Source organism: Antechinus flavipes, chromosome X, assembly GCF_016432865.1.
Source record: "Antechinus flavipes isolate AdamAnt ecotype Samford, QLD, Australia chromosome X, AdamAnt_v2, whole genome shotgun sequence".
Taxonomy (NCBI): Eukaryota; Metazoa; Chordata; class Mammalia; order Dasyuromorphia; family Dasyuridae; genus Antechinus; species Antechinus flavipes.
This window is the reverse complement of record NC_067404.1, coordinates 62,327,698-62,354,850: the sequence shown is the minus strand read 5'-3', so window position 1 is coordinate 62,354,850 and position 27,153 is coordinate 62,327,698. Positions and strand designations below refer to the sequence as shown.

General features: G+C 42.3%; 1 protein-coding gene across 4 annotated transcripts in view; it reads left to right on the top strand.

Annotated features, from left to right (window-relative positions):
* Window positions 1-25,939, top strand: part of RPS6KA6 (ribosomal protein S6 kinase A6) — a 129,734-nt gene extending 103,795 nt beyond the window's left edge. For 3 of the 4 annotated variants that reach the window (XM_051969060.1, XM_051969061.1, XM_051969059.1), the window contains one exon: window positions 25,048-25,939. In XM_051969060.1, coding sequence (XP_051825020.1) covers window positions 25,048-25,723 — 676 coding nt within the window. In that variant the 3' untranslated portion in view covers window positions 25,724-25,939. The remainder of the gene's footprint in view (window positions 1-25,047) is intronic. The other variant, XM_051969063.1, reaches the window with a different exon arrangement.
* Window positions 25,940-27,153: the final 1,214 nt, after the last annotated feature.

Genomic DNA, 27,153 nt, shown 5'->3' with positions numbered 1-27,153 from the left:
ACTTGAAACAAAACACAATTAAGACAAAACCAAAATCCTCTGAAAGTTAAGTTTGCTTTCATCATATATGCAAGATGTCCCCTCCAAGTTTACTTGAGAGCAAGCAGGTTTTTAGCTAAATGCTTATAAATATTTATGTAATGTCCTAGTTAGGATTATGCACTAAGCTCACTAACCCCAAGAAGCAGATACCCATGCAAACACACACACAAGGCTTATTTTGGTGACTATGGTTCTTCCCTTCTAGTCTAATTACATGAACTAATTCAGTAATCGAAGACATTTATTAAGTAGCTAATTGTGTGATGTCATACTAGTAAGCATTGTACTAACTGCTAATGTATATTAACATCTTAAAATCAAGTATCTGTCATATCCGATGGCCTTTTAGATGTAATTGCCTCTTTCTACCCTCTATGTTAGTATTATTTAGATTGTGTTCTGAACATTTGAGTCTTTTCTCCAATCATCCTTCCAAAGTTTTAAAAAAAAAAAGTCGAACAGAAGTGTGAGTTTTTTGCATCGTGTGACATCTTGTTGTTTTTAAACCTCAGGAATTCACCTAATTTAGCAAATCTTTATTGGGCACCCGAAATTGATGAAAATAATTCTCCACAGAAACAAGTTTTAAGGATGTCACTTGCATTATTTTACAAACCTTCAAGTAAATGTTTTCATGCTGACCTTTCCAAAACAAAAATGATTTTTCAGCTAAATCACAGAGTACAAAAGTTTAAGGAGAATGTGTTCTTTGCCAGAGGAAGCATTCTGTTATCCAGGAGTTCAGTAGGCTCTCTAACCACATTAGTATCTTTATGTTGCTTTGTTGATGGGCACTTTGGCATTTTTGCACCGATCCTCTGATTCGACTAAGTATTGTACTAGCATGTTCTTACTGCAATTCTCAATACAGTAAAGGGCATTAAGTGGAAGTTGTATGCAATTTAATGTACATGCTATGGTACTTAAAAACTGCTATGGAATAAAAGGTCCCCAGTGTTTAGATATTGTAGTACTTATTTCGTTTGATAAATATATGGTGGCGTTTAATATCATATTTATTTTGCTTAATTTTTAAATGTTTTCTTTAAAGCACTGTACATGTTGACATTCAAGTTTGCATTGTACTACCTTCTTCTCCTTGTAAGGCTGACTCCAGTAGTGCATTCTACAGTTTGTGTTTCCTTGTGCAGTGCTGCTGATAAACAGCTCTCACTTTGAATCTACAACATGCCAAAGACAACATAGAAATTGTATTTATTTTTGTTCTTGTTGAAACTCTGTGATCAACAGTTATGGAGATACCATGTTCAATAACTGGCATTCTCTGGGTACTAGAATAAAAAGGCTGTAACTTTATAATACCTTATAATTGACCACACTCGATCATTTATGGGGTGTATGGGTATAAAACTTTGAGATGGCTGTTTTTATTAACCTTGTACTACTTATTGTATGATTCTCTACTTTTCACTGTGTTCAAATTTTAATTGTGAAAGTGTTTCAGAATATATCTGTTTACTCTCATTCTTAAAGATCTTTCTGCTGTAAGATCGTTCCGCTGATTTCCTTTTTTTTTTTTTTTTTTTTTTTTTTTTTTTTTTTTTTTTTTTTTTTTTTTTGGTAAAGCAAGAAAACTCAAATTACTGAGTTTTGAGTGCGAGACCATATAAAAATGTTTAGGACTTAGGTGGGGGGCATCAATGGGCCTTTGTGTTGGAGGATTGGTCTTTTCTGCAGTAAATACTAATTAAGTTAATGTTGAGGCATCTGTTTGTGTTCTTTAAAGCTTTGAATCAAGTATCCTCCTAGAAATTGAGCATTCCTTAAGGGCTCTGTTAATAGTCAGTGAAGAATTCGCATTGCATTCATTCAAATCTTGGAATTCTCTACCATATTGGATCTGTGATCTCAGCGTGAGTACTCTCTACAGTAGGGCCGAGCATGTCTACTTTGGCCTTATCCATAAATTCTCTATGACGGATGTGCCCGATGTGCTGCAGTCCTTCTTCTGTATCCTTTAATAGTCTATGGGCATAGGTGCAATAATCAGACTGTTCATAACTTATTCCTGATTTGACACCTTTTTTGATTGTGCATTTTCTGGATGATGGATTTTATGCCCCTCCTGTGTGTGAGTCACTGTTGGTAATGTGCTGTAGCCTACTCACAGCTACCATATCTTTTCCACTGCCCTTTAGATGACCCGTAGTTTTAATTCTTTGGATACTGTGGTACCCTGTGATCTGCAGTTGTATAGAAAGAATCCCCAGAGAACAAATAAGGTTCTCCATATTAAAACAGTCATCATTCCTTCCCCTGTACATCCAACCTTTCAAAAAAAAATTAAGACACCAAAAAATTGAGTAACAGATGTTCGTGGTTACATATACCACTTAAGTTCCTCCTAACTCAGTTCGAGGTAGTCAGCTGCCCTTAGAAAAAGTGAGATCTGCCATGTTTATTTGTGTTTCCCCCTGTCATGGAGAGAGGCTGTCTTTCTCCTTCACCCTTTCCTTGCTGTCAGTTACGAGATGGGAACAATTTAAATAAAATATCCAATCACATCGTCTTTAGCCAAAAACTTTCCCCATTTTTGCTCCAGAATGGATATGGGAAAATTAAACACCCACATTTTGGACTTTTGTTTTATTTGGACCACAGCCATTCACACATCTCTGTCCCCATCCATCACTTTTTGGGTCCTCAGCCTCCACCTCCAGCGCTGCGTCTCTTTTCTTCTCTCCTCTTCTCTTCTCTCTCCTCCCTTCTCCTAAAGTACTCCCCTTCCGTCATTAGTGACACTTGCGGCTTCTCTCCCAATGACCTGCCTTAGTTCCACCCCTCTACCCACACCCCATCAGATGCAAAGTGGGCCATTTTTTTTTCATTCTCCTTACAAATTCTCCTGGTCCCAAGGCAGGTGGGCTCTTAGCTAAGGTACTGAGAGGATATAGAAGCTGCTACTGGTAAAGAGAATAAGGGTGAGGCTAGGGAGTAATTATATTGGGAATTTTTATTCCTTTTCCCTCACAAAAGAAGGGTGGAAAGGGAATACATGAAAATTTGCCCATCTACCTCCATGCTGAGTCCCCATTCAGATTAGAGGGAGTTAAAACTAAGGTGGGGACATTCTTGTTCTGGTTTCCTGGCCAGTGAAGAATTTCGAACCCCAGTGCATTGATTGATCTGCAAGGAGATCCCCTGCAGACATCTTTATGCTATAAAGTTCTGAAAATTCTTCTCCCCTGAGTTCTTAAGTGACAACCTTTGCAAACCAGAAGTAAGTTGCACCACTGCTGGGACAAAAGGAGCCTCAGAGGCTTCAGGAGTTCCAGGAAATTGCTTTTTTTTCTGCACAATGAATTGACACTCTCCCCCCTCACACATACCGCCCCCAACCATGGGTGGCCACTGTGTTCCTTCAGCTTGAAGATCATTTTAATTAGCAACAGCAGCAGGTTTGACTCATTTCCCATTCTATTAGGAAATCAATCCTGGCAGGGGGGAGGGAAAGGACTGTCAGGGCAGTTGTTCAGCACGGCTTTAACCACCGCAGCTTCCTCAGGAGGAATAATGAGGATGATACCTTCTGAACCCTAGAGAGATGTATGGTTTGGCCAAAGGAGATGATGGTGGAGGGAACCCGTCTCCTCTGGTTTGACAGAGGAGGGAGTTGAGGCCCAGGGAGGTACCGGCTTTGCCCGAGGTCTCCCTCCCAATTAGTTCCGAGAGCAGAGCCTGTGCTTCCAGACTCTCCCTGATGAAAAACAAGCCGAGCCAAGGCCTTCCCTCAAAGGATGGGTTACCACAAATGCCTGTGGTTTGCGAGAGGGCAGAAAGTTGCAGCCAGAATATTCCCTGGGCGGGCCAGCCCCACCCCATGGCCGGCAGCAGGTGCCTGCCAAGCAGCGCTGTGCTTTGTAAGTCTGCCCCACCATTCCTAAGCTAGCAGACCCATTTTTCCCCCTTCCTTTCTGGATAGCTCACGGGCAGACTTCAGCCATGGGACATTACATGTCGACTGTCTCCTTAGCTGGAAGTTGGCTAGAAATAAAGAAGCCAAAACAGGAGCCAAGTCATTTTTCATCCCTGTAGCTCTTCAGGGCCTCACGTTAGTAAATTTGTCCCTAAGAGAATCGAATTAAAGCGGCTCTAAAATGGGTCTCAGTTATCCCCAGTCCCAGATACATATGCCTGAGGCAACAATTTAAAATGAAAGATAATGAGGCTTTCAGAGCCTTCCAGAGAAGTGTGTCTGGTGGCCTCTCTCCGCCCTCCCTCCCCCTATACCAGCCTTGTCCTGCTGCTGCCACGGGGGCACAGATCAGTGTATAAGCAGAGACTGAGCAGAACCAAAGTTCTATAGGGCCAGCATGCCTTGGGCAACACAGGGTGTGGTGTGAGGCAGGATCACGCTAGCAAAGGTTGATGGGTTAGAGGCAGGGCTACCCAGCTCATACTGGCAGACAGCTAGGTGAGATTTAGGCTCTGGGAGGCTTGGATCAGCAAGCTTCTGCTGGGTCAAGTATGCCACCTGGCAGCCATCTGAAGGAACTGTTGCTTTTCATGGCTGATTTTATTTGAGCAAACTCAGGCTAGTCTAGTGACCAAAGCACTGGGTTTATATTAAGGGGCTAGGTGGGATTCACATCCCCCTTCTGGCCCTTACTAACCATAGGATCTTGAGCAAATTACCTAACCTTTTGAGGCCTCCATTTTCTCTTCTGTAAAATATGAATAACAGCAATACCGACTTGAAGGGCTTGTTGTGATGATAAAACAACAACTTATTTGTAGGAGATGTGTGCTCCTGCGGCGAGATACGTAGCCTCTTATGTAATCAGCTTCTTAGTTTTTAAAAGCGGAGTTAGGTCTGAGTTTGAATCCCGGTTCTGACACTTATTCTCTGATTCATCGTGAGCAAGTTTCTTAGCTTAACAAAGACGTGTCACATCTGAGAGGAGAGTGCCTAAGTGATTTAGTCCACCCTGTACCCGAAGGAGGACCTTCTCTAACAGAATCCCCTCTAGACAGCAGTCCTCTGTTTCTTGCTTGAAGATCTCCGGGGAGGTCATCTCTTCCAGAGCAGGCCCTTCTACTTTTGGATACTCAGAGTTTAGGTTTTCTCAGAATTGTGCTGAAAGCTGCCTCTTGGAAGCTTTCTTCTACTGCTTCCTGGAGTCAAACAGAATCATTTAAATCCTTCTTTCCAATGATAGTCCTTTGTATACGTGGACACAGCTCTCACATCCCTCTTAGTTCTTCTCTTCTCCATACGAAACAGGTCCAGTTCTTCCAGCCAATCTTCCTATGACAGAATAATGTCTATCATTCTCCCGATCGCTGCAGGCTATTGATATGCTTACCTAAAATTTGGTACCCCTTCCCCGAAATCCTTACTTGAGTACTCCATATGTTGTCTGACCAGGGCAGACAACTCCCCATCTTGTTTCTGGAAAGGATGTCTCTCAGCGTGGCCCGAGTTCACTTTAGGATTTTGGCTGCCTAACTTCTCTCAAGAGGCAGCGTAGCATAAGGAATACAGAGCTAGCTCCAGAGGAAGCACGACACATTTGGTACTAGGATGTGACTCTGGACAAGTCCTTTAACCCCAGGAACTCTCTAAAAAAGTTGCAAATTAAGTGCAAAGGGAGTTTCCTTACTGTGTTCCCCGTGCTAATGAGATCCAAAAACAAAACAAAAAATATACAATAAGCTTTTAGCTCCCTCATATTCAAGGCAGTGAAATGTCACAATGGATCAGGCGCTGGACCTGGGTTCAAATCCAACCTCAGGCACTTAACTGGTGATATGACCTGGGCAAATGACTTAGCCATCTGTTTGTCTCAGTTTTTCATCTATAAAAATAAGAATAATGGTAGCACTTTCTTCTCAGACTCATGAGGATAAAATGAGATTTGTAATGTGTTGAAAACTAAATGCTAGTTATGATTATTAGAAAATCTTCAGACCTTCTTTAGATGAACTAATTGTTGAGCATGCTTTCTTCATATTGTACTTTTGAAGGTGATTTTTCTGAACTTTACTTGGTCCAGATTAGATTTAAGGGTATTAGATTCAGTCTATTGGTCAACCTTGTTGATCTTTTGGATCCTGACAGATGTCAGAGTTAGTTATCCTCTCTGTCTTTGTGTCATCTTCCTATATGATAAGAATACTATCGATTCTTTTACCTAGATCATTAATCAAAATGATAAACAGCACTCAGACAAGTAGAGATCCTGAGGCACTCCATTAGAGACTGCCATCCAAGTTAATAGGTAGTTCCAAATCTGCCAGGTTATCTGAGAGAACATCATGAGAAATGGCAAATCCTGTCTAAAATTAAAGAAACCCATATCTGTAGCATCCTCTACTCTATTAATGCACTAAAACTGTAAAAAAGAAAAGAAAATGAGATCCTAGCATGATCTGGTCCCCCCACCCCCACCCCAGGCAACTGGGGTTAAGTGACTTGCCCAGGATCACACAGGCAGGATGTGTTACACATCTAAGGCTGGATTCAAACTCGGGTCCTCTTGACTTCAGGGCTAGTGCTCTATCCACTACGCCATCTAGCTGCCCCTCTAATATATTATGAAAGGGATGACTTCATTAAGAACAGATCACAGGGGCAGTTAGGTAGTGCAGTGGGTAGAGCACTTAACCCCAACTGCCTTTCCAGAATAAATAATGTGTTAGAGGATTTTGCCACGAATTCTTCAAGTTTTTTGGCCTATAATTTGTACACTCCTCTGCTTTTCCTTTTTTTTGACAATGGAGACACTCTTTTGACCTTTCCATTTCAATAGAACCTCTTTCTCCATGTTCTCTCAGAGACCACAGACAGGGGCTCAGCTTTCTTGTCTGCCAGTTTCCCTACTACCTTGGGATATGGTTCATCTGGGCCTGAGGCCTTGAAATTACCAAGGGAAACTTAGTTCTCTCTTATTCTTTCCCTTTTTACCTTGGGTTTCAAGTCCATCAGCCATTCTTGTTTGATCCTTTCCATCCCAAGCATGAGTCTGTAAATTGGCATAGGAAACAACAGCTCATGATGGATAAAAAACCACCTTGCCTTCTCTCTGTCATCAAATGCCATGGAACTTGAGGACCCTGCACAGTGAGTGATCCTCTCTTTTCTTGGATCTTCCTGTTTTCCCCAGATACTTCTGAAAGCCCCTTTCCATTATCTTCTTCACTAAACTTATTCCAAGCTTTAGCACTCTTTGGCACTCCTGATGCTCCTTTTTCTCAGCTGTCATGCTTTTAGGTCAATGCTTGCTTCCATCTTCTGAACACCTCCTTTCACATTTATCTTGTTGAATTTCCTGTGCATCCATAACAATCCTTTTTAGAGTCTAGGTTTTCCTCACCTGGGATCACCAGCCCTTTACAAAAATATTTTGTTAATTGTATTTCCATATAATCATGTTCCTTTGTAATCCTCCATGTTTTATTTTGTACATTTAAAAACATTTTTCAGAAAAAGTAGGGAGAGGTCTATAGGATTTTATTTTAAGGGTCCAGGACATAAAAGAAGAATAGACTCCCTACTTCAAGCAATTCATGTTCCGCCCCCCCCCCCCGAAAAAAAAAAACTGTTTTTCCCCCTTATATTTCCATTCTGGAAAATACATCTCTTCTGGGCTGACTTAAGCAATGGCTTTTTATTGCATGGGATTCTCCTTAGCCTTTCTCTGAACCCTTTGGAATTTGCTTTTCCCAAACCCAGAGTGCTTTGCAAATGATGCCCACTTCCTCCCCCGCTCCCAAACTCAAAAAGAGAACTGTTGCTTCGCTGCAAAGTTCCCAACATTTCTATCCCAATAACAATTTGTATCATTTTTACTTCGGTAGACTCAATTTCCAAATTTGTAAAATGACGTTTAACAACATTGGCCCTGCCTACCTCAAATACTGTGAGCTTTGAAAATTGTAAAGTATTTCACAGAAGTAAAATGCTGCTTATCTGAAAGGAACCACATATCCGATGACTAGAAGTGGGGTCTCTGTTCTCTAGAAACTAAGAAACTGAGTCAGGCATTGGGCAAGGGCTCCTGATTCTTTGAAAGTCATGTCAGACTCATCATCCTCTGCATTTTGCTCCCTTCAGGACTGAGGCAGGGATCCTGGATGGGGGGTCTTCTCCCTCTCCTCTGATTTCAAACCCATTTCTTCCCTCATTACCAGACCATTCAAGCCAAACTCCCTGTGCTGGGTTGCCATAGGGATGTATCATCTGCATCTTGCCTTCCTTCCAGACAGTGACGAAGGCAGAGCCAACTTACCCTCCAGAGTTGCAGTGTCCAAGGACAGAATTACCCTTGTGCCCTAGGAAAATAAGGTACTTTATTCCCCGTCACATTATTCATTTGCCAAGGACGTCTCCTTTGCCCTCTAGTTATTAGTCGGCCCCATTTCTCTCTCATACTTGGTGCTTGGCACCAAAAGTGATGGCACGGGGAGTCAGTTGCTGCCCTTAGCACTAAACCACTAACAGAGATACCAGGGCAGGACTAGCTTTCTCCAAAAGAAAGCTGATTTGAGGAGCTGGGATTTTCTATGATGCTTTAGAGTTGTTGTTGTTTTTTTTTAATTCAACCTTTATCTTGAGACTGATGAATTGTGGCTCCAGCTATGATACTGCCGGGGCAGCTGTAAGTCTATAGTCGATGGGGATAGTGAGGGCACAGCCACCGTATGAGAGCTCTCTGTCATGCAGTGCAGCTCTCTCCATAGTCCACAGTAAACACCTCAGTGCCTTTGCCAGAGACAAAACGAGTAGCTCAATGAGGCTGTGAAACCTGTGTCTTACATAGAGTAAGGCCAGTAGAACGAAACCTTTGTGCAGGCAGGGATGGTCCCAATTTTTTGTCATTGTGTCGTATTGCCAACACCTAGCACAGTGTCTGATAGGGTAGTTGGGTGATAGGTATCAAGCTCGATAACCGTTGGCAGCATTAGCACAACAGGAAGAGAACTAGATTGCCGTCTGTGAGATCTGGGTTCAAATACTTCCTTGAGCCCTTTAACTACCCGAGTGGTCTTAGATGACTTCACCTCTCTGGCCTTCAGTTTCCTTATCTATCAAATGAGAAGGTCGGATGGGATGATGTCAGAGGCCCCATTCCAGCTCAAAATCTATGATCCTATTAGTTAAATTAATTGGACGATGAGCCTATTGTGGCATTTCTGATATTCTTAGCTGTTTCTCTTGCCTAGAGACTGTCTACTAATTAATTGTGCTTGTCATTCTCTGAAAGTTTCTTTTGTTTATAAGTTATATTTTTTATGGTTCCGAATATGCTTTGATGAGCACCTCCACTGAGATTTTCTATTTTAGACACCTTTTCCTTCTATTCATTACTAATATTCCACACAACCTGGTCTTTTTCCCATCCTCTCACTGTGAACATCACAAGACAAAGACTCGAAGTCTCAGAGCGTTATTCTGATCTTCCTCCTCCCTCTAGTCATACTGAAAAGAGGGGAACTTAGACATGGTTGTTGGGAACTAGATGTCCCCATTTCAAGGCCTTGTGCTAGGTGCCATTAGAGATAGATAAATAAAACTTAGTCCCTGTCCTCAGTGAGCTTGCAATCTAGTAAGAGACTCAAGATGCACAAATAACTCCTGAAAGATAGGATGCTGTCAAGGCTAATTGAAGTACTAAAGGAGGGAGCCCTGATTTTTGGCTAGAAAGATCAGTAAAGGCATCCGGACCTGGCTTGGAAGGAGGGGTAGTATTTCAACAAATCAAAACAGGAAGGAAGAACGTTGCGGTGCTATTGGCAGGGAGTATGGGCAGAGGGGGAAGGTTGAGGGGCAGCATTAAGAGAAAGGTGAGCCGTCCCGTTTGGTGGCAATTGAGTTAGAGAATCCAAGAGGACAAAGTATAGCTGCTGGGACCGGTACTCAGAGCCATAGGCCTGCATTCCGGTTCCGGCTGGGTGGTCTTAGGCAAATCACCTAACATCCCTGGTAAAATGGGTCCAATGATAGCAACATCCTCACAAGGCTGTTGTAAAGATCAGAGGAGAAATGTCCTTAAAGGGATTTGTCCATCTGCCAGGGCTATTCACATTCATGGTTTGTGGTAAGGAGAATAGTGCCAGCTCCTGATGGGAAGGAGTATGGGAATGGCCATTTTATGCCTTCTGGGAAGAGGCTCCACCAGGTGATTCGAACAGTAATGCGGATAGAGTCCAGGTTAGAGCTGTTGTCTAGATTCTGTATAAAATATCTTGGTTCTAATGGAGCCCTCGGGAGTCAGCTGACCTCTATACTGGACAACCTGATGCCATAGGTTATAAATGATCCCCTGATGCTTGCCCAACTGGTTCCCAGTGTATCTTAGATCCCCGTTGAGTGCAACTCCCTTATTAGACAGGTGAGGAAACTGAGGCAGAGAGAGTTTAGATGACTTACCCAGGGTCACACAGGCAGAGTATGGCAGAGCTGGACTTGGATCTATATTGTTTCTACTGACTGGAATATTCCTGGGAAATAGAGCAAGTTTAAAAATTCAGGGGCCGGACCGAGACTGTTCTCCCCAACCATGACTTTGTTCTTTGCCCTGCTCTTCCTCTCCCCGTGACCCATCCCCAACTTCCTTCCTTTGGACCTCTTTCTTCTACAGCGAATGCCCAAACACATTTCTTTCCTCCCTATATCCCTTCATCCCTTTCCCTGTATGTGCCTTCCCCTCGTTGGCCATAAGATGGTAGCATTTCCTCACAGATTCCCAGGGCAAGCTTGGGATGCCCAGGACAATTCTTGTACAAAAGTTTGTATGGTTTGCATTTTCCCATAGCTGACCCCTCCTGAGACTTTTCCAGATTGGCTTAGGAACGTAGAAGGCCTGGCATTTGGAGGACCTGTCTAAACTAGGAAAGCTTTACAGATGGACTTCTGGGAAAGCTTGGACCTCTTTTCCTCCAGTTCTAAAGTTGGACAGAGGCTTCCCTGCTGTGGCTCTGGGTCTGGGCAAAGCCTCCAGGGCAGTGCAGAGGCTCCCTTGAGACAATGTCCAGATTTAGATGCTATTCCTGGGATTTGCTCTCCTGTACCTCCAAATTCCTGGAGTGTTTGGGAAACGCACCAAGGGCCAGCAAGGCATATGGGGTCCCCACAGACCCTCTTTCCCAGCTAAATTAGCCCATTGTCTCTGAATGTTTCCTTAACGAAGGGGGACATAGAGCTCCTGGGGAATGGGGCTGGAGCAAAAGGCCGGATTCTAAAGCTAATTGTAATTGGAATGCGATTACAATAGGAATAAGTGGGTTGAAAACGTTGCCATTTGCTCCATCCCTGCCTATCACTGTGGCCCTGGACAGGGGGCTGTCCCATCTCCAGGGCCTTAGAGTGGGCCAGTGTCTTCCCCATAGTCTGGGGTGGCAGGAGGAAACGAGATCTTCTTCACACCTTACCCACTGGCACAGATTGGCTCGGTGACCCTAGGCAAGGCATTTCCCTCTTCTAAGCTTCTGTTTCCTCCTCTGTAAACATGGGGATACTAATCCTTGTTCTACCAGGTGACCTGGGTCTTCTCTGTTCTGTGAGTCTGTTTCATAATCTGTAATCTTTGTCCTCAGAGAGTAATTATCAGAAAAACACTAAAAGCCTAAAGGTACTCTAAGAACAGAACTAGTTTCCATCCCTTTGACACCCACATATTTCTGACATCTCTCCTTATGGAGCCCCAGGGATATTAATTTCCCAAGCCACGCGTAATTGGAACAAGCTTTGCCACACTCTTAGCAGCCATTAGGTAAAATTGAAAATTTCAGTACGTTTCCATCCATTCATTCATTCACCAAACATTGACTAGTCTCTGGGTGGTACCCAAAGCTAACCAACCCCTCACCTCCCAAGAGCCAGGATTCCTGGGTACTGTTTTAGTAGCATCGGACTGTCCGGGCTGAAAGTCCTCCCTCGTTTTACAGAGAAAGAAATATAGCCATCAACCCTTAACTCACTTTGGGCTGGGAAGGTCCCAGAGAACAGATAATGAAACAAGATTCCCTCCCATCACCAGAGAGATGGGATTCTGCTGGGGTGAGAGGCGGGGAGGTGTCCACCTCGGTCACTGCTTGGCTTGTCTCTGTTTTTCTTTGTAATCAGAGTAGGATCAATTGGAAGGAGAGGAGGGGCACAAGGGAAGGAGTAATTTCGGAAATGATTGATATAAAAATGAAAGACATTAATAAAACCTTTTTTAAAATGGAAGCCAGCTGGCAGAACTGGTAGAAACACCATCTGCCTCTTAGCTCATCAGAAACAACCAAGAGACTGAGCAAGTTTTTCAACCTGCCTTGGTCCCCAGGAAGTCTCTCTGTCTTTCTCTGTCTCTGTGTCTGACTCTCTGTCTCTCTTTGTCTCTGCCCTTCCTCCTCCTCTTTTTTCTTCTTCTACTCTCTCTTTCCTCCTTCCTCCTCCTCTTCCTCTCTTCTTTCTTTTTGTCTTTTTTTCTCTATATCCCCTTCCTTTTCTTCTTCCTCCTCCTCCTTCCCCTTTTTCTTCTTCTCTTCTCTGTCTCTGCCCATGCTCCTTGTCTTCTTTCTTCTCCTTTTTCTCCCTGCCTCTCTTTGTCTCTCGATCTCTGTCTCTCTTCATCTTCCTCCTTTCTTCCTCTTCTCCTCTTTCTTCTCCTCCTCCTTTTTCTCTTTCTGTCTGTCTTTGTCTTTGTCTCTGTCTCTCTCCCTTCCTCCTTCTTTCTTCTCCCTCTCCTCCTTTTTCTCTCTCTGCCTCTGTCCCTCCTCTTCTTCCTGCTGCTGCTGCTACTGCTGCTTTCTCTGTCTCTCTCCCTTCCTCTTCCTCTTCCTCCTCTCTTCTTCTTCTGTCTCTGTCTCTCCTCCCTCCCCCCTTCTCTCTTCCCCACTTCTTTCCTCCCCCCTCCCTTTCCCTCTTTCTCTCTTCAGCTGTCTCACACACAAAGTAAAAAAAAAATGATGCTCCTTTATGAATTGAGCAACAAACAGATTTTAAGCATCTCTCAAAGTTTCCAACTCCGTGCTAGGCCATGTGGAGGCTAGAGAGGAAGGGGACAATGCAGGTCCCATCTCCACCCAGCCTCCACTTGGAGAGAGAAGACACATGAAACAATTGAGTGTCTTTGCTATTGACAAGCAAGGTAATAGTTTAGAGGAAGATGGGCTGGGCAGTGAAGAAGAATATTACAGAAATTCAGGTGAGCCATGAGAAGGTGCCCAATTAGGAGAGTGACCTTGTCAGGAGAAAAAAAGGGATGAGCATGAGAAAGTGGTAAAAATGACAAGATTTGGCAACAGATTAGAAATAGGGTGGAAGTAAGAGCTAGTCGAGTCCAAGATAACTTCGAGGATGTGAACCTGCTTCACTAGAAGGATTTTGTTGCCTTTAAGTGAAATTGGGAAGTTAAGAGGAGCAGCGGGCTTAGAAAGGATGGGTTTTGTTCTAAACATATTGAGGTGCCCTTGAGGCCCCCCGTGGAGATTCTAGCAGGAAGTTGGAGATTTGGGATGGGAGCTCAAGAGAAAGATCCAGATTCTCTTGTGCTGTGGAGATTTGGGAATCCTTTAAGCAGAGTTAGTAAGTGAACCCATGAAAGATGATGAGATTTCCAAAAGAGAGAGAAGGCAGGCCAGGGTACCTTAGCCTGGAAAGCAATTGGATGAAATAACGGAGTGTGTCGAGATCACTTACAGCTTAGAAATTCTGGCACTCTCACATACCCATCTCTGCCCCCAGGCCTTCCAAAGAGCACCCTATGGTGCTCTTTGTCTCCAAGCGCAGCGTCAGGTCCACGGTAAACAATAAATACTTAGTGATCCATAGCTATCTTCACTTTTATATTTGCTGTCACTTCAAACCAAGAGGGTCCCAAACTCAACTCGATTTGGAAACCTGCTCTATCTTGAATTTCCCTGTCTGTGTCGAGAGCACCGGCATCTTTCCGGTTATCCAGGCTCATCTTTACTTCTTCCTTCTTCCTCTTTCTCACTCTGTACATCCAATCGTTGCTAAGTTTTGTCAATGCTGTTTACACATTTTATCTCGAATCCATTCCCTCCTTTCCTCTCATAAATCCCTCCTTTTTCTCCAATCTACCCTCAACATAGATCTTCTTAAGGCAAAGATCCAACCATGGAACTCCTTTGCTCAAAAATTGTCAGTGGTTCTCCACTGCCAATAAGATAAAATAGCAATTTCTTAGCCTGGCATTTCAGGTACAACCTGTTTTCCATCTACCTTTATTCCTTATTTCATACTACTCCTAAATTATAAAACTACTTTCCAGTCAAATTGGACTTAATACTATATTTCCTACTTCTGTACATTTGCAGAATCTCTTTTCCATGCTCGGAAAGTACTTCCTTCTCATCTGTGATTCAGAAAACTTATCTTCATCTCAGACTCAGCTCCCCCATGAAGCCTCCCTTGATTTTACCCACCATCACCTCCATATTAGTGTTCTTTGCCACTTCAAGTTTTTGTAGAATATTTAATTTATTCCCCGCCTTGCACTTGTCATTCTCTACCTTGCATCTACTTGTCTAAGCATATGCTGTATCTCCCTAATAGAATGTAATCAGGGACAGTTTCTTCTTTTTGCATCTCTAGATTCTAGCACGGTGACTAATATATATAGGAACTTAATAAATGTTCATTGAGTTGGATTACATTGAGTTGAGCATCAGATGCAAATCTAGGGCTCTTTCTTCACCACCACACCCTATAAAAGATAGAATCAGAGAGTAGGAGGAAAGGCGGGAACCCTGGAGCCAGCTAGATTTCCTGGTGAAAAGCTACTCAAACCTTGCTCTCTCTCACATGTATTTGTTTATCTGGCCTCCCCTCCCACCACTTCCCCCAACCCTCCCTATCCAGAGTCAAAGAAGTCTTCTCCAAAGTAACAGGAGACTTGAGAGCAAAGAGACTTCATTATAGAAAGACCCGAGGTAACCCCCCCAGGAATAACAAGGCATGAAATTTCTTAGTATACTTAGGTCAAAATGACCCCAGCTTGTTCACTTTTCTAAGTCAGAAAAAGACTGAATTTGTCATTATCTTAGTTCCTTAGGACTAGGATTGATTACTAGGAAATGAGGTGGAAGTGAGTCAGCATTCTGTTTTCTTTCAAAGGTTAATTGAATGAAGCAGGAATAAGGTAGAATTAAAAAAAAAAAACATTGACAGCCTTTTCCTTTTGCATCAGAAATCATTCATGATGTTTCAATTTTAGGACTAAATGATTAATATAATTTGGAAAGAAATCAGGCCTTGAAGTTTCCATCAAACTCTAAAATTCATACAAATGAATGATTGTGACTATTTCGGCAACTTCCCATTACCTCTCATAGCAAATATAAATAAATTCTTCTACTTGACATCTAGGGCAGCTAGGTACAGTAGTGGATAGAGCGCCAGACCTGGAGTCAGGAAAACTCCTGAGTTCAAATCCAGCCTCAGTGACTTCCTAGCTGTATGACTCTGGGCAAGTCTTTAAACCCCATCTTCTGTCAAATGAGCTGGAGAAATGGCTAACCTCTCAAGTATCTGCTAAGAAAACCTCAAGAACAGTACATGATTAATCACTAAACAACAACGACAGTTGACATCCTTATAATTTGATCTCAACCTACCTTTCCAACCTTGTTACCCATTACTCCCTTTGTACACACAGGGGTTTAGCCAATCTGACCTTTCTGCTCTTTCTCACGTGTAGCCTCCCATCTTCCATTTGCAGGCTCTCATGCTAGTCGTCTCCGTTCCTTGAATCTACTCTTTCCTCACTTGAGCCACTTAGATTCCCTAGTTCCTTTTAAAGGTCAGCCTGAGCATAACCTTTTTCATGGAGATTTTCCTGATCTCTCCAGGTGCTGGGGTCTTTCCTCCATCATCATCTTGTTTCAACTATAGGTCTCGAGTAGATCCATAGATGATAACTAGATGGAGATAGCTATAGATAGATATGTAGCTATGTATGTATATCTGGAGGTAGGTTCATGTTGTCTCTCTCCCCTGGCTACATTAAAAAGGCAGGGAGTACCTTCAGCATCTGTCAGGGTGCCCGGCACAAAGCAGCCATTTACTAACTGATTAATCGATTGAGTAAATGGAACCAGGAAAAGGATAGCTGTTATGGGTGAAGGCCACCGGCTTTTGTCACTAGCATCTGCTAAGTTTTTGTCACTAACATCTGCTAAGTTTGTATACAAAACTAATAAGGCCCCAAGACTCTATAGTAAAGCTGAAACCTGGTAGAACAAACAGCTGAACTCCATTCTGACACTTTGGATGTGAACATGGGGGCATAGTGACATAGTGACAGAGGAAATAGAATCAAGTTTGGGAAGTCTGGCATAGTAAAGTTGGTTGGAGCCCGACCAAGGAGATGGCAGAAAATTAGCAGAGACATGTAGGACCAGTTAGAAGTGTCATGGAACAGTAACATTTAAGAAATGAGAGTAATTCTTAATGGTTTTGCAAAGCATATGATAACTTTGAAACTATAGGGAAAAGGTCATTCTTCATTTTTCCCCATAATGCCCCTGTAATGTAGGTGGTACAAGTTTTATTTTCTTTATCATGGAGATGATGCTGTAAATCATTTCCTCAAGATCACACAGCTGGAACTAGGATTTAAAGGCTGGTCTCCTGATGCCAAATACAGTGCTCTTTGCACATCTCCCTTTCTTTGGAATTTTCTATCGGAAAGAGACCTTAGAGATTATTTAGTCTGATCCCTTCATTTTACAGAGAAGAAAATGAAGGACCATGGGGAGAAATTGACCTAGAAGGAGCACAAGTAAGGGAGTGGTGGAACTGGAGTCAAGCCCAAGGCCTCCTCCTTTTTCCCTAATGGCACAGATGCTTCTGCTAATGTTGGGCTCCATGAATTCCACTCTGTCCCCAATTAACCCCCAAACAACAGGAGGCTGTTTAGTAAGTAATATAACTCAGAAAGACTAAGAGAGAAGCAGGGAAGAAGCAAGAAAGGGTGTGCAATCCAGTTATGGAAAATTGGAACTGATGACAACAGAAAGGTAAATGAAAAAGATTGTTAAAGGGGAGCTGAACTCTGAGTAATTAAAAAACCAATAACGAGTCTGGTTAAGGGATTGTGACAATGGAGGGAGCTAGGGGTCTCCTAGGAAAGGGAAGGGAAAAAGCATTTTTAAGTGTCTACCGTATGCCAGGTACTTCACATGTTATCTCACATAGGGCAGAATCACTGTCAGATGCAGTGATGGTGTTGTTTTGCTTGATTTTGTTGTAATTGCTAGGGAGTTGAGGAACTTCCAGAAATGACAGCACTGTAAAAACAAAAGGCATTACTAGTACTTGGTGCACACTGATTGGTTTTCAAGATATCTCGAAGAGAAGATTTCAAAAAATATCAAGAAAAAAATCACAAATAAAAGGCGTGACCCAGGAAAACTGAGCACCTACTGACCCATAAGCTATGCCTACTTTTTCATTTCTCTGAAATCCTTGCAGTGGTCTATGTACACATTTAAGGTATCCCTGATAGAAATCTGAGAAGGAAACAGGTAGCCTTTCCCAGACGCTGCTCAACAGCAGGCCTTGTCTTCCCTACCACGCAGCTTGCCAAAACTAGAGAATGCAGTCTCCTATTCTATAGACTGTTGATTGTAAAGATGTGTTTGTCTCTTAGAGAAAACTGCAGTTTTCAGTTTGGCACTCAAGAAACATTTATTATGTATTCACTATGTACATTCCAGACACTGCTAAACTTTGGGGGATACAAAGAAAGGCAAAAATTATCCCTGCTCCCAAGGAGCTCATGGTCTAATGAGAGACAAACACAAAACACACACAAGTTAAACTGGAGGTAATCAGCAGAGGGGGAGGCACTAGAGGTAAGGGATGACAAGAACCTACTCTTGGAGGTTGAATTTTAGCTGGGACTTGAAGAAAATCAGGGGAACTAGGAAGCAGAGATTGGGAGGGAGAGAATTTCAGACATGGCAACCACCAGTCGAAATGTCTACAGTAGAAAGGTGGAGTATCCTGGATGAGGAACCGGAAGGAGGTCAGTATAACTGGAACCCAGAATAAGGGTGGAGAGGAAAATCAAGTGGGAGAAAATTAGAAAGGGGAAGGGGGGATGTGTATGTATAAATTGTGAAGGGCTTTGAATGTTAGAGGAACTTATATTCAATTCTGGAGATGTTAGGGAGTCCCTGAAGTTTTTATTGGGTAAGGGAGTGACATGGTCAGACCTGTACTTGTAATATAAAAGTTACATTAAAAAAATTCCTGCTATAGAGAGATTGGGTGTATGATGGAAGGAACAATAAAGGAGTCCAGACTTGCTGAGGAGTGTGATATGTCAGAAGAGTGCAAAGGTAAGGGGCGGCCAGTCACGAATGGCTTTGAATGCCAAATAGAAGGGCTTGTGTTTGATCCCAGAGGCAATGGGAAGCCAATGTACTTTACTGAATGAGGGAAAGGGCAGGGGAGTCGTGGTCACAGTCACATGCTTTAGAAAGATTACTTGGTGGCTTAGAGGAGGATGGACGGGAACAGGGGAAGAGTTGAGTCAAGGAGACCAACCGGCCGAATATTGCGTTTGTCCATATATGAGGTGATGAAGCCTTGTGACACGGTGGTGGCGGTGACAGAGGACAGAAGGGCACGCAGACGAGAGATGTGACGAAGGTAAGTGCAACGAGTCTCGGCAGGACACTGGATGTAGCGAACCAGGGCAAGTGAGGCACAGGGGACGACGCCTACGTTGTGGCATGGACGAATGGGAGATGTCTCTCATGCTTCTCCTGCAACTAGCTGGCTTCCATGAGTGTGTTCAAAATACACCAGACTCTTTCAGAGGTCCAAAGTCAAACATAACTTTGTTCGGTTCTATTCTAATGTTATCGAGTAAGGAATAAAATAGGCCAAAGGTGTTTGTCCCATCACAAGAGATGGTCTGAACAAAGAGCATCTGAACCCATGAAAGAGGGATTCCTGTAGATGGTGGAGGTCCTTCAGTTGTCCCTGTTTGTGGATACCATCGTGCAGATTACATCAAGCTCTGGGATGTTGCCAAGCCACTCTGATGGGATAGTCCGTGGCCGCTCCAAAGAAATCGGCCTGGGAATGCACATGTAGAAAAGCAAGAGCATCAAAACATTCATATTGTCCAATTATGACATTCACTTAGCCAATTTACAGAGTTAATTTATCTGTGTGTGTGTGGTGCGGTAGATAAGTATATTTCCATGTGTCTGTTTTTATATATATATATATATGTATATGTGTATATATATATATATATACATATATAAATAAAGTATGTGTGCTTCATATATGTGTGTATATATGTGCTTCAGCAATAAACCTGAAAAGACCTGAGTTCAAATTCAGCCTCGGATACTTACTAGCTGTGTGATTGGGCAAGTTACTTAACTTCTGCCTCAATTTCAACATCTATAAAATGGAGGTAATCACAGCAGCTGCCTCATAGGATTGTTGTGAAATCAAAGGAGATAATATTTGTAAAGTGATTCACAAGCCTTAAAGCTCCACATCAGTGCTAGTTACTGTTATCATCATCATCATCATCATCATCATCATTATGTTAATCATTTTATCAGCACTGCAGGGGCACAATGAGCTGGGCCCAGATTCCAATAGGAGGAAAAAGTTAGGCCAAATCTTACTTGGAAACTTGCCTAGTATTTTATTTTCACTGATCTTCAGTTACTTATTGGCCCCCAAAGCCCATCATTTTAATGCTGATCTTCTCCTAGTGATGCTACACTTGTGCAAATCATAGTAATTACCATAATCTGCCAAGAATCAAAAATTGCAAGGAACACAAAAGTCGATATTGAGCTGTGCGGGAGTGGCAGCGGGTGGCAGCCAGTGACCAGTGATGACTTAAGGGCAAGAAGTAGCATCAAGGTTCTCTTCCATGATGGGTATGTCCAGGAAAGGAAATGGGCTTATCATCAGTGAAGATCATGTAAGTAAGTCATGTTATTCTCATCAAACATGTTGCGTGATTGATTTCTCACCAATCAGCTCCAGAATGTATCCAGCTAAAAGCTTTTTTCTTCCATGAAAAGGGGCCTCAGAAGACGTGGGAATAGCCAGGATAGAATAGCAGGAAAGCGCTTTGGACACCGTCCAAGTCAGTCCCCCTTCAGTTTATACATGAAGGAATTGAGGCACCAAGAGGGATGAAAGTAGCGGCTGACAGAGGAGGGAGTCAGATCCAGGCCCACTGACTAAATCTGAAGCTCTTTCCACTTCACCCAGCAAGCTGTCTCCAAAAACAAATACAAGGAAGATTGGGAGTAATTTGAGTAATGATTGAGTTTCCTCCAGGTGACCAAGATAAAATCACTTCTCATTCCTTAGTGAATACCTCTCTATGCTGTAGTGGTACAGTAAACCAACTTTTAGTGAGGGGTAACTGGGCCCAGGATTCTTTGATAAGGACTTAGCGAATTTACATGATACACAATCCTTGCTGTCACAGAGCTTATACTCTACTAGGCAGATAAAACTCAGTCCAAAACAACATATACATATACACATACATGAGTGTATATAGTACCAGACATAACAGTGTGTGTGAAGATAAACATTCACAGCTAGGGGCACGTTAGAACTTCAGGCCTAGAGTCAGGAGGACCGGAGTTCTGGCCTGAGACAGCTGTTAGTTGTGTGACGTTGACCAGGTCACTTTACCCTGTTTGCCTCAGTTTCCTCATTTGTAAAATCAGCTGGAGAAGGAAATGGCAAACCACTGCCATATTTCTGCCAAGAAAACCCCATGGCCACATACATATTTCCTGATACATCAGCATTTCATAGGGAGCATAATTTTCTTACCCAAACACATTATAAGCTTTAGAGAAGAAAAAATAACACCTTTTTTTGAAAGTTTCATGAATTATACAATGTTTCTTAAAAAGAAATGCCAATAAGTGCCAGGATATAATTTATTTTCTAAAACACGTAGTTGTGTTTGCTGTGTTTTGTTCAAAATGTGGCCCTAAATCATTTGAAAGTATAACAAAATGATTCAACCAAAGATTTGATTAACTCTTATTAAATCATTAATGGGTTTATGACTCTATTGAAATCTAGACTAGCAGCAGGCTCTCAGTGAGCTCTTTGTTGAGTAACAGGACTTCAGAAAGATGTTTTCATGAATCTGGGGGCACAATATACTCAATGCTTCGTTTTTCAAGGGTACACCTTGACCTGAATGAGGTTCATTTCTGAGGACAAAGAAAAAAAAAAACTTATCTCCCATTCATTTCTGAGTACAAAGAAAAAAAAAAAAAACTTATCTCCCATAATACAGAATTGGCTGCTGCAGAGAGAGGAAAATGGCTTATCTTGTTCATTTTTCCCAAGTACTAAGAAAGACGGGGAAGCTTCTTCCATGGTTCTTCCCTCCCCCTGTTCCCCTTACTAAACAGAGTTCACCATCTCCTTTCTCCTCTTTTCTTTGGCCCTCATAATGCATTGTATATAATTAAGAGAGAAACAAAACATCTTCTGTGGTCGATTCTGAATGCGCTTGTTAATTTGTCATTTAGCATCTGCGTTTTAGTGCCACAGAGATGCTAAGAACACTGCCTTTGGAAAATGCATCCCTCTGGTCTATTTCAGTAGACCTGTAACTGGTTCAATTCTCTTCATTCATTTAGTAAATATTTCTCTTGTACCTATATCTAATCCTATGTAAAGGAGCTGTCAGAGGTACAAAAAGCCTTAAATAGTCTCTTACAATCAAAGTGGAGAGTCTATACACACATAAAAAGGTGCAAAATAATTTATAGATTCATAGATTCACAGAACCGGAGAGATGAAATGGACCTGAGCTGTTCTTCTAGACCAGGAGTTCATAAACTTAGTGGAGAGAGGATTGTAGTTTGGTTTTTTTTTTTAATTTTGATCATTCATGATATATCAATATAATTTGCTTCCTTTGTAAGCCTGTGCACTTTATTGTCTGCATTTGAAAAACTATTATTTTTGAGAATGGGTCCATAGGCTTCATCAGACTGTCAGAGTAGTCCACGACATAGGAAAGGTTAAACAATCCCCGTGACTTGGCTCAAGTCTCTGACCACAGGTGCAAAGATCACTCCTGCGACCTTGGGAAAAGACTCAACTGTAAAATGGGGAAGGGAGTTGATAATGCCTCAAAGTATTCCCATATACAAAAGGCCTTATAAGCTTTCTAAGTGCTATAGACATGTGAACGGGTACCCAGAGAAGCAGCCTCTAGGCACCCCATCCTCCCTTGCCTGTTAAAATTTTGCACATGGATCCAATGGTATATGCAGAAGAGAAAAAATGTACCCCCCTTCATTTTGTCTCTGGTGTCTCTTCTAGGGAAAACGATCTTCTGGGACAGAACAAAACAGTAATGACTACTAGGAAGCAGGAATCCAAGATAATTAGGGAACTGGTAAAAGAGCCCCTGGCTAGCTGTTCCTGATAAACTTAGGTCACCAAGACCCAGCCAGTCACTTTCTGGTAGATGACAGCCATGTCTCTCTTATGGCTATCTGAAAGGCCCAGAAGAATAAGAGAGGTGTTCCAGGTCTAGGGAGTGTCCAGTGTTCCAACATCCAAAAAGGGAAGAGAAGGCTGTGTACAAGACAGTAAAGAAATAGCCTTCCTACAATTTGCCCTGGCTTAGACATTAGTCATCTTGGGCTATAGCTTTGCATATTCCATATGGAAATCCAGATGGCTTTTTGGTCATATCCAATGTAGGATTTGAATCCAGCATTAGTAGAACCTTTAGGGGATATGACATAATAAGTTTATGAACTCCTGGTCTAGAAGGACACCATAGGTCCATTTCATCTCTCCAATTCTGCGAGTCGATTATTATGTATCTTTTCATGTGTGTAGAATAATTTCTTTACTTTGATTGTCAGAGACTGTCTTAGACTTCCTGTACCTTTGATGACTCCTTTGCACAGAGTTAGATACTTACAGATACAAAAGAAATATTTACTGGAATATGTCAGGGAATATAGAGTGAATAAGCTTAGAAAGAGAAGGTGGAGCCAGATCATGAGGGGTTTCAAAAGCCATGGTGAATAGTTCATACTTTAGTCTAGGGGTAAAGCTGTTTGATCAAGGGGATAGCATGATCAGATCCGTGCTTTAGGAAAATTACTTTGGCAGTTCGATATAAACATATCATTGGATACTTCTAGAACTGGAAGGGACCTCCGAACTCATCTAGTTCAAGGATTGACAAACTGTGGCCTGCAGGCACCAGTTTTTGTATAGCCCGTGAACTAAGAATGGCTTTTATATTTTTAAGCAAAATTTTATTGGAATACAACAACTTATTCATTTAAGTGTGCTTAAGACTGCTTTCCCACTACCGTGGCAGAAATAAGTAGTTGCAGCAGAGACTTTGTTTTCATTGCTTTCCACCGATGATATAATCATAACTTGACAGCATTTTACCATACTATGATTTTTTTTTATTCCTGGTGTGCACCTATCATGTCTAAACAAGAAGGGGAGGGAAGTTTTATTATGATTTTTTTTTTGAGCTCAGGGCTGTTTGAAATTTTTTTGAATGAGAACTGCCCTAAACCACAATTATTAAACATTACATGGTTTTTACTGCAGACTTGATAATATTTTCTAATGAATTCACTACTCCTTCTGGAATTTTCTATAGCAGGTTGAAGCAGTACCCCCAAATTCTTGGAGGTGGTAATGGACTTTACTTTCAAACTGGAGGTTGGAGTGGTGCAATGAGGAGGGAAAAGAGCCTCCTTTTCAATTAGGAGGGCAGAGAGAAAATGCTAGAATCTTGTTCAAATGGAGTTAGGCACAGCTCCTTAGTAGGGTCTGGTCAGGACCCTTGATTTTAGCTGGGCCCAAAAGATTGAGGTAGAAGATGGGGGAGGGACGGGAGTCCTACTTTCAGTCAAGCAAGCCGAGCGCAAAGAAGTAAGGAAGGGCACAGGGAGCCTTACTTCAAGTCAGGAAATCTCTTAGCTTAGCTGGGGCAAGGCTTCGGGTAGCTTTTTTGAGGTTAGCTGTCATTCCCCCTGGCCTAGCCTGACCTGGCCTGCTAAGGGGAAGTTCCAGCCCTTTGGTACTTACTGCCCAGACAACTAGGTTAGTCCCTAGTATGCTGGGAGTTTCACTGAGGGTCAGAGGCAGAGAACAATATGGAGGGTAGCATGGAGGATTGGCTTGGAGTAAAGTGATCTCAAAAGTTCCTTCTGACCATAGACCTCTATATTGATTTATTTGTTCATTTACCTGTGTGTTTCTTTAATTATCTCTTTGTGTGCTTGTTTCTGATGATCTGTGCTGTGATTTCTTGGTTGTAGGTTACACTGTAGAGTGTACAAAGTCCCTTCTTTGATACAACTCTGCAAATTTTAGATAATTCTCTGGGATCCCAAGCAATCCAGAGACTCAGAAAGACTCCTTCTCCCTCATGGTTCTATCGCTACTCCTAGAGTTATAGTGATCCTTTGCACAATGCAAGGCTGAGTCTTTGTACCTTTTGTTTCTTCCCCACAAGCTCTTGGCTTAAGGGATCTGATAGAACTGTGCAGCCATTTTGAGACTGTGGCCATTTTGAAGATGTTGGGGAGGGGAAGATTAGGAGGAAGGGACCCATTTTCTCCCAGAAAAAAAAAAAAAAAACCTACTTGAACTCACCCAAACTCCTAGTCCATTCCCCTTCCCTTCCTTGTGGTCTTCAGTAAAGACTGAAGTCTTGTACATGAAAGCCCTTATAAAATCCAGATGGAAACCCTCTATGCTCTGAAGGAAGTAGGGAAGGCAGGGGGAAGAAACGGGGATGGTAGAAGATGGCAATATATACTCTCTGTGGTTGATTTTTCAGCAGCACATTGAAGGATACTTATCATCCAGGAGTATTGTTTGCACCCGGGATGATTAGGGTTGTTTTATTCTTCATTCCTTTTGTATATCAAAATCTGTTGTTTTCCATTCCGCCTTCCCTGGGTTATCGAAGGTTAATATTTACTTATGTTGTGCATATTGTTTTGCAGACTGGGTGAAGTAGCCAGTGGTTCCAAGGGAGAGGAGAGCCTAATCTGCCACCCAAGAAAAACAGCAAGAGAAGAACCAAAAAGAAGAAACCCCGAAATTATACAACATAATTCAAAGCAGCAAAAACAGAACATGAGCGGAACAATCCAGCCGAGTGAATTTGTAACCAGCACCATTGAAGAGCCACAGAATCATCCTCAAGTGGCCGAAGCAGCTGCTGACATGCAGGCAGTAGCTCATGTGGAAGAAGAAATAAGACCCGAGATCTCAAGAGATGGCATCACCTGGATAAAGGATTCAGTGAAGGAATTTGAGCAAGAATTGAAATTAGTGAGAAAATGCCACGTGCAAATAAAAGAAGAGCTGGCAGAAATGAAAGAGTCCCGGGAAGAACTGGTGCTTGAATTTGAAGATGCCAAGAAAGGTCATCAAGAACTTCTTTCAAAGATGACAGATATGGAATGCAGAATCGAAACTGTGAAAGAACTAATTGATGTAGCCAACGAAAGACTTAGTGCCATGGAAACCAAGATCACCGAAAACATATTAGAAGTAGAAAAAGAATCTGAAAAAACGAGTGAGCTGCTGAAAGAGTTAGAGAAGATTCAGCAACAAGTGAAAGACCTAGAAGCTAAATCCAAATACAGTATCAGTGACATCTTGGAAAACTTTTAAGCGATTTCTGTTTGGCAGTAGCATTTCTTGAGATTAGTATATTCTCATCAGTAACACAGTCTCTCGAGCATCAAGCTTAGTTATCTTAGCATCAGTTCATCTTACAGTAAATGATCCAGTCGCTTCAGTTCTCTGATTGATAAAGTTAAATGACTCTTGATGTCATGTTTTTTCTTGCAATGTTTAAGAAATAAAAAAATATAAAGTTAAAAATAAGACTGATTTTACTTTAGTCTACTGTGGAGATAGGAGGGTGGGCTAGTAGGAGGTACTGTGGTTACAATGAGATGGATTTGAGTGGTAGGGCTTGGAAGGAAAATGAAATCGGGGGGTAAAGGTTCTGTGTATTGGGACGTTTCGATCGAAATAGGGGAAGGTTGGGGGAAATGAAGTGCAAAAAGGTCCCACCAGTGGTATGGTGATCATACAGGACTGGCTTTGGGGAATAGATGGGACCTGGGTTGGGACTTGAAGGTAAGTAGGTACTTCAGCATGGGGAGGAACCATTTCAGGCGTATGGGATAGTAAGAACAAAGAACTGGCACTGGGAATAATGTATAACTGAGGATAGAAAATTAAGTTTATAAAATACAGCATAGAAATTTCATGATCAACAACTTGGAGAGAAAAAACCTAGTTTCAGCTCTGCCACTTAACCAGATGTTTATTCCCGAGCTAAGTATTTCACTTCTCTGGGTCGTCTTTTTATCCTGGAAAATGAAGGTGCTTTAAAGTCACTAATAGCTCTAACTCCTTTCATCTAAACATCAGTTAGAAAGCTACCTAAGTGAAATGAGACGAATCCCTGACCTAGTCCGGTGGCAGAACTGGTCAGATGAAATAGAATTAGAGAAGTAAAAATGCCAGACCCAGGCAGCCAATTATTTCCTCTTGTAGCTACCTTTCTGATAACTAGGTGCCGAGCTCAGTTTATATTCAGTGTAAGTACCGGCTGCCCTCTAAATTCTTATGCCTTGGTCAAAAGCCCAGGCTCTCTAGTCAGGTGCTGGTGCCATCCATAGAAATCCTCAAAAGAGGAAGAAAGGAAGCTTGAGCCCTCTTGAATGTGGACCTTCACAGGAATATAGATTAGTAAAGCGCATCTCCTGACAGATGCCTACACTCAAGTCTGGAACTAGCGTTGGGGCTGGAGGACAGGGAGGTCACTTGCCCGCAGATGTGCTCGGGCCTCCGATGTGAAATTACCCCGACCATTGAAGTTACATTCATTACAAAACATTGCATTCTCTTACCTTTTCATTTTCTTCCTATCACACAAACAACAGGCCACTTCACATACTTGCTCTCAATTCAAATAACTAAGTATGGCGTAGAGCTCCGGTCTTGATGTATAGGCGGGCAGACAGACATTGAACAATCTGCAGGCATTTAGCCAAAATCATCGTGTCAGGTCTATGTGAATGGAAGAC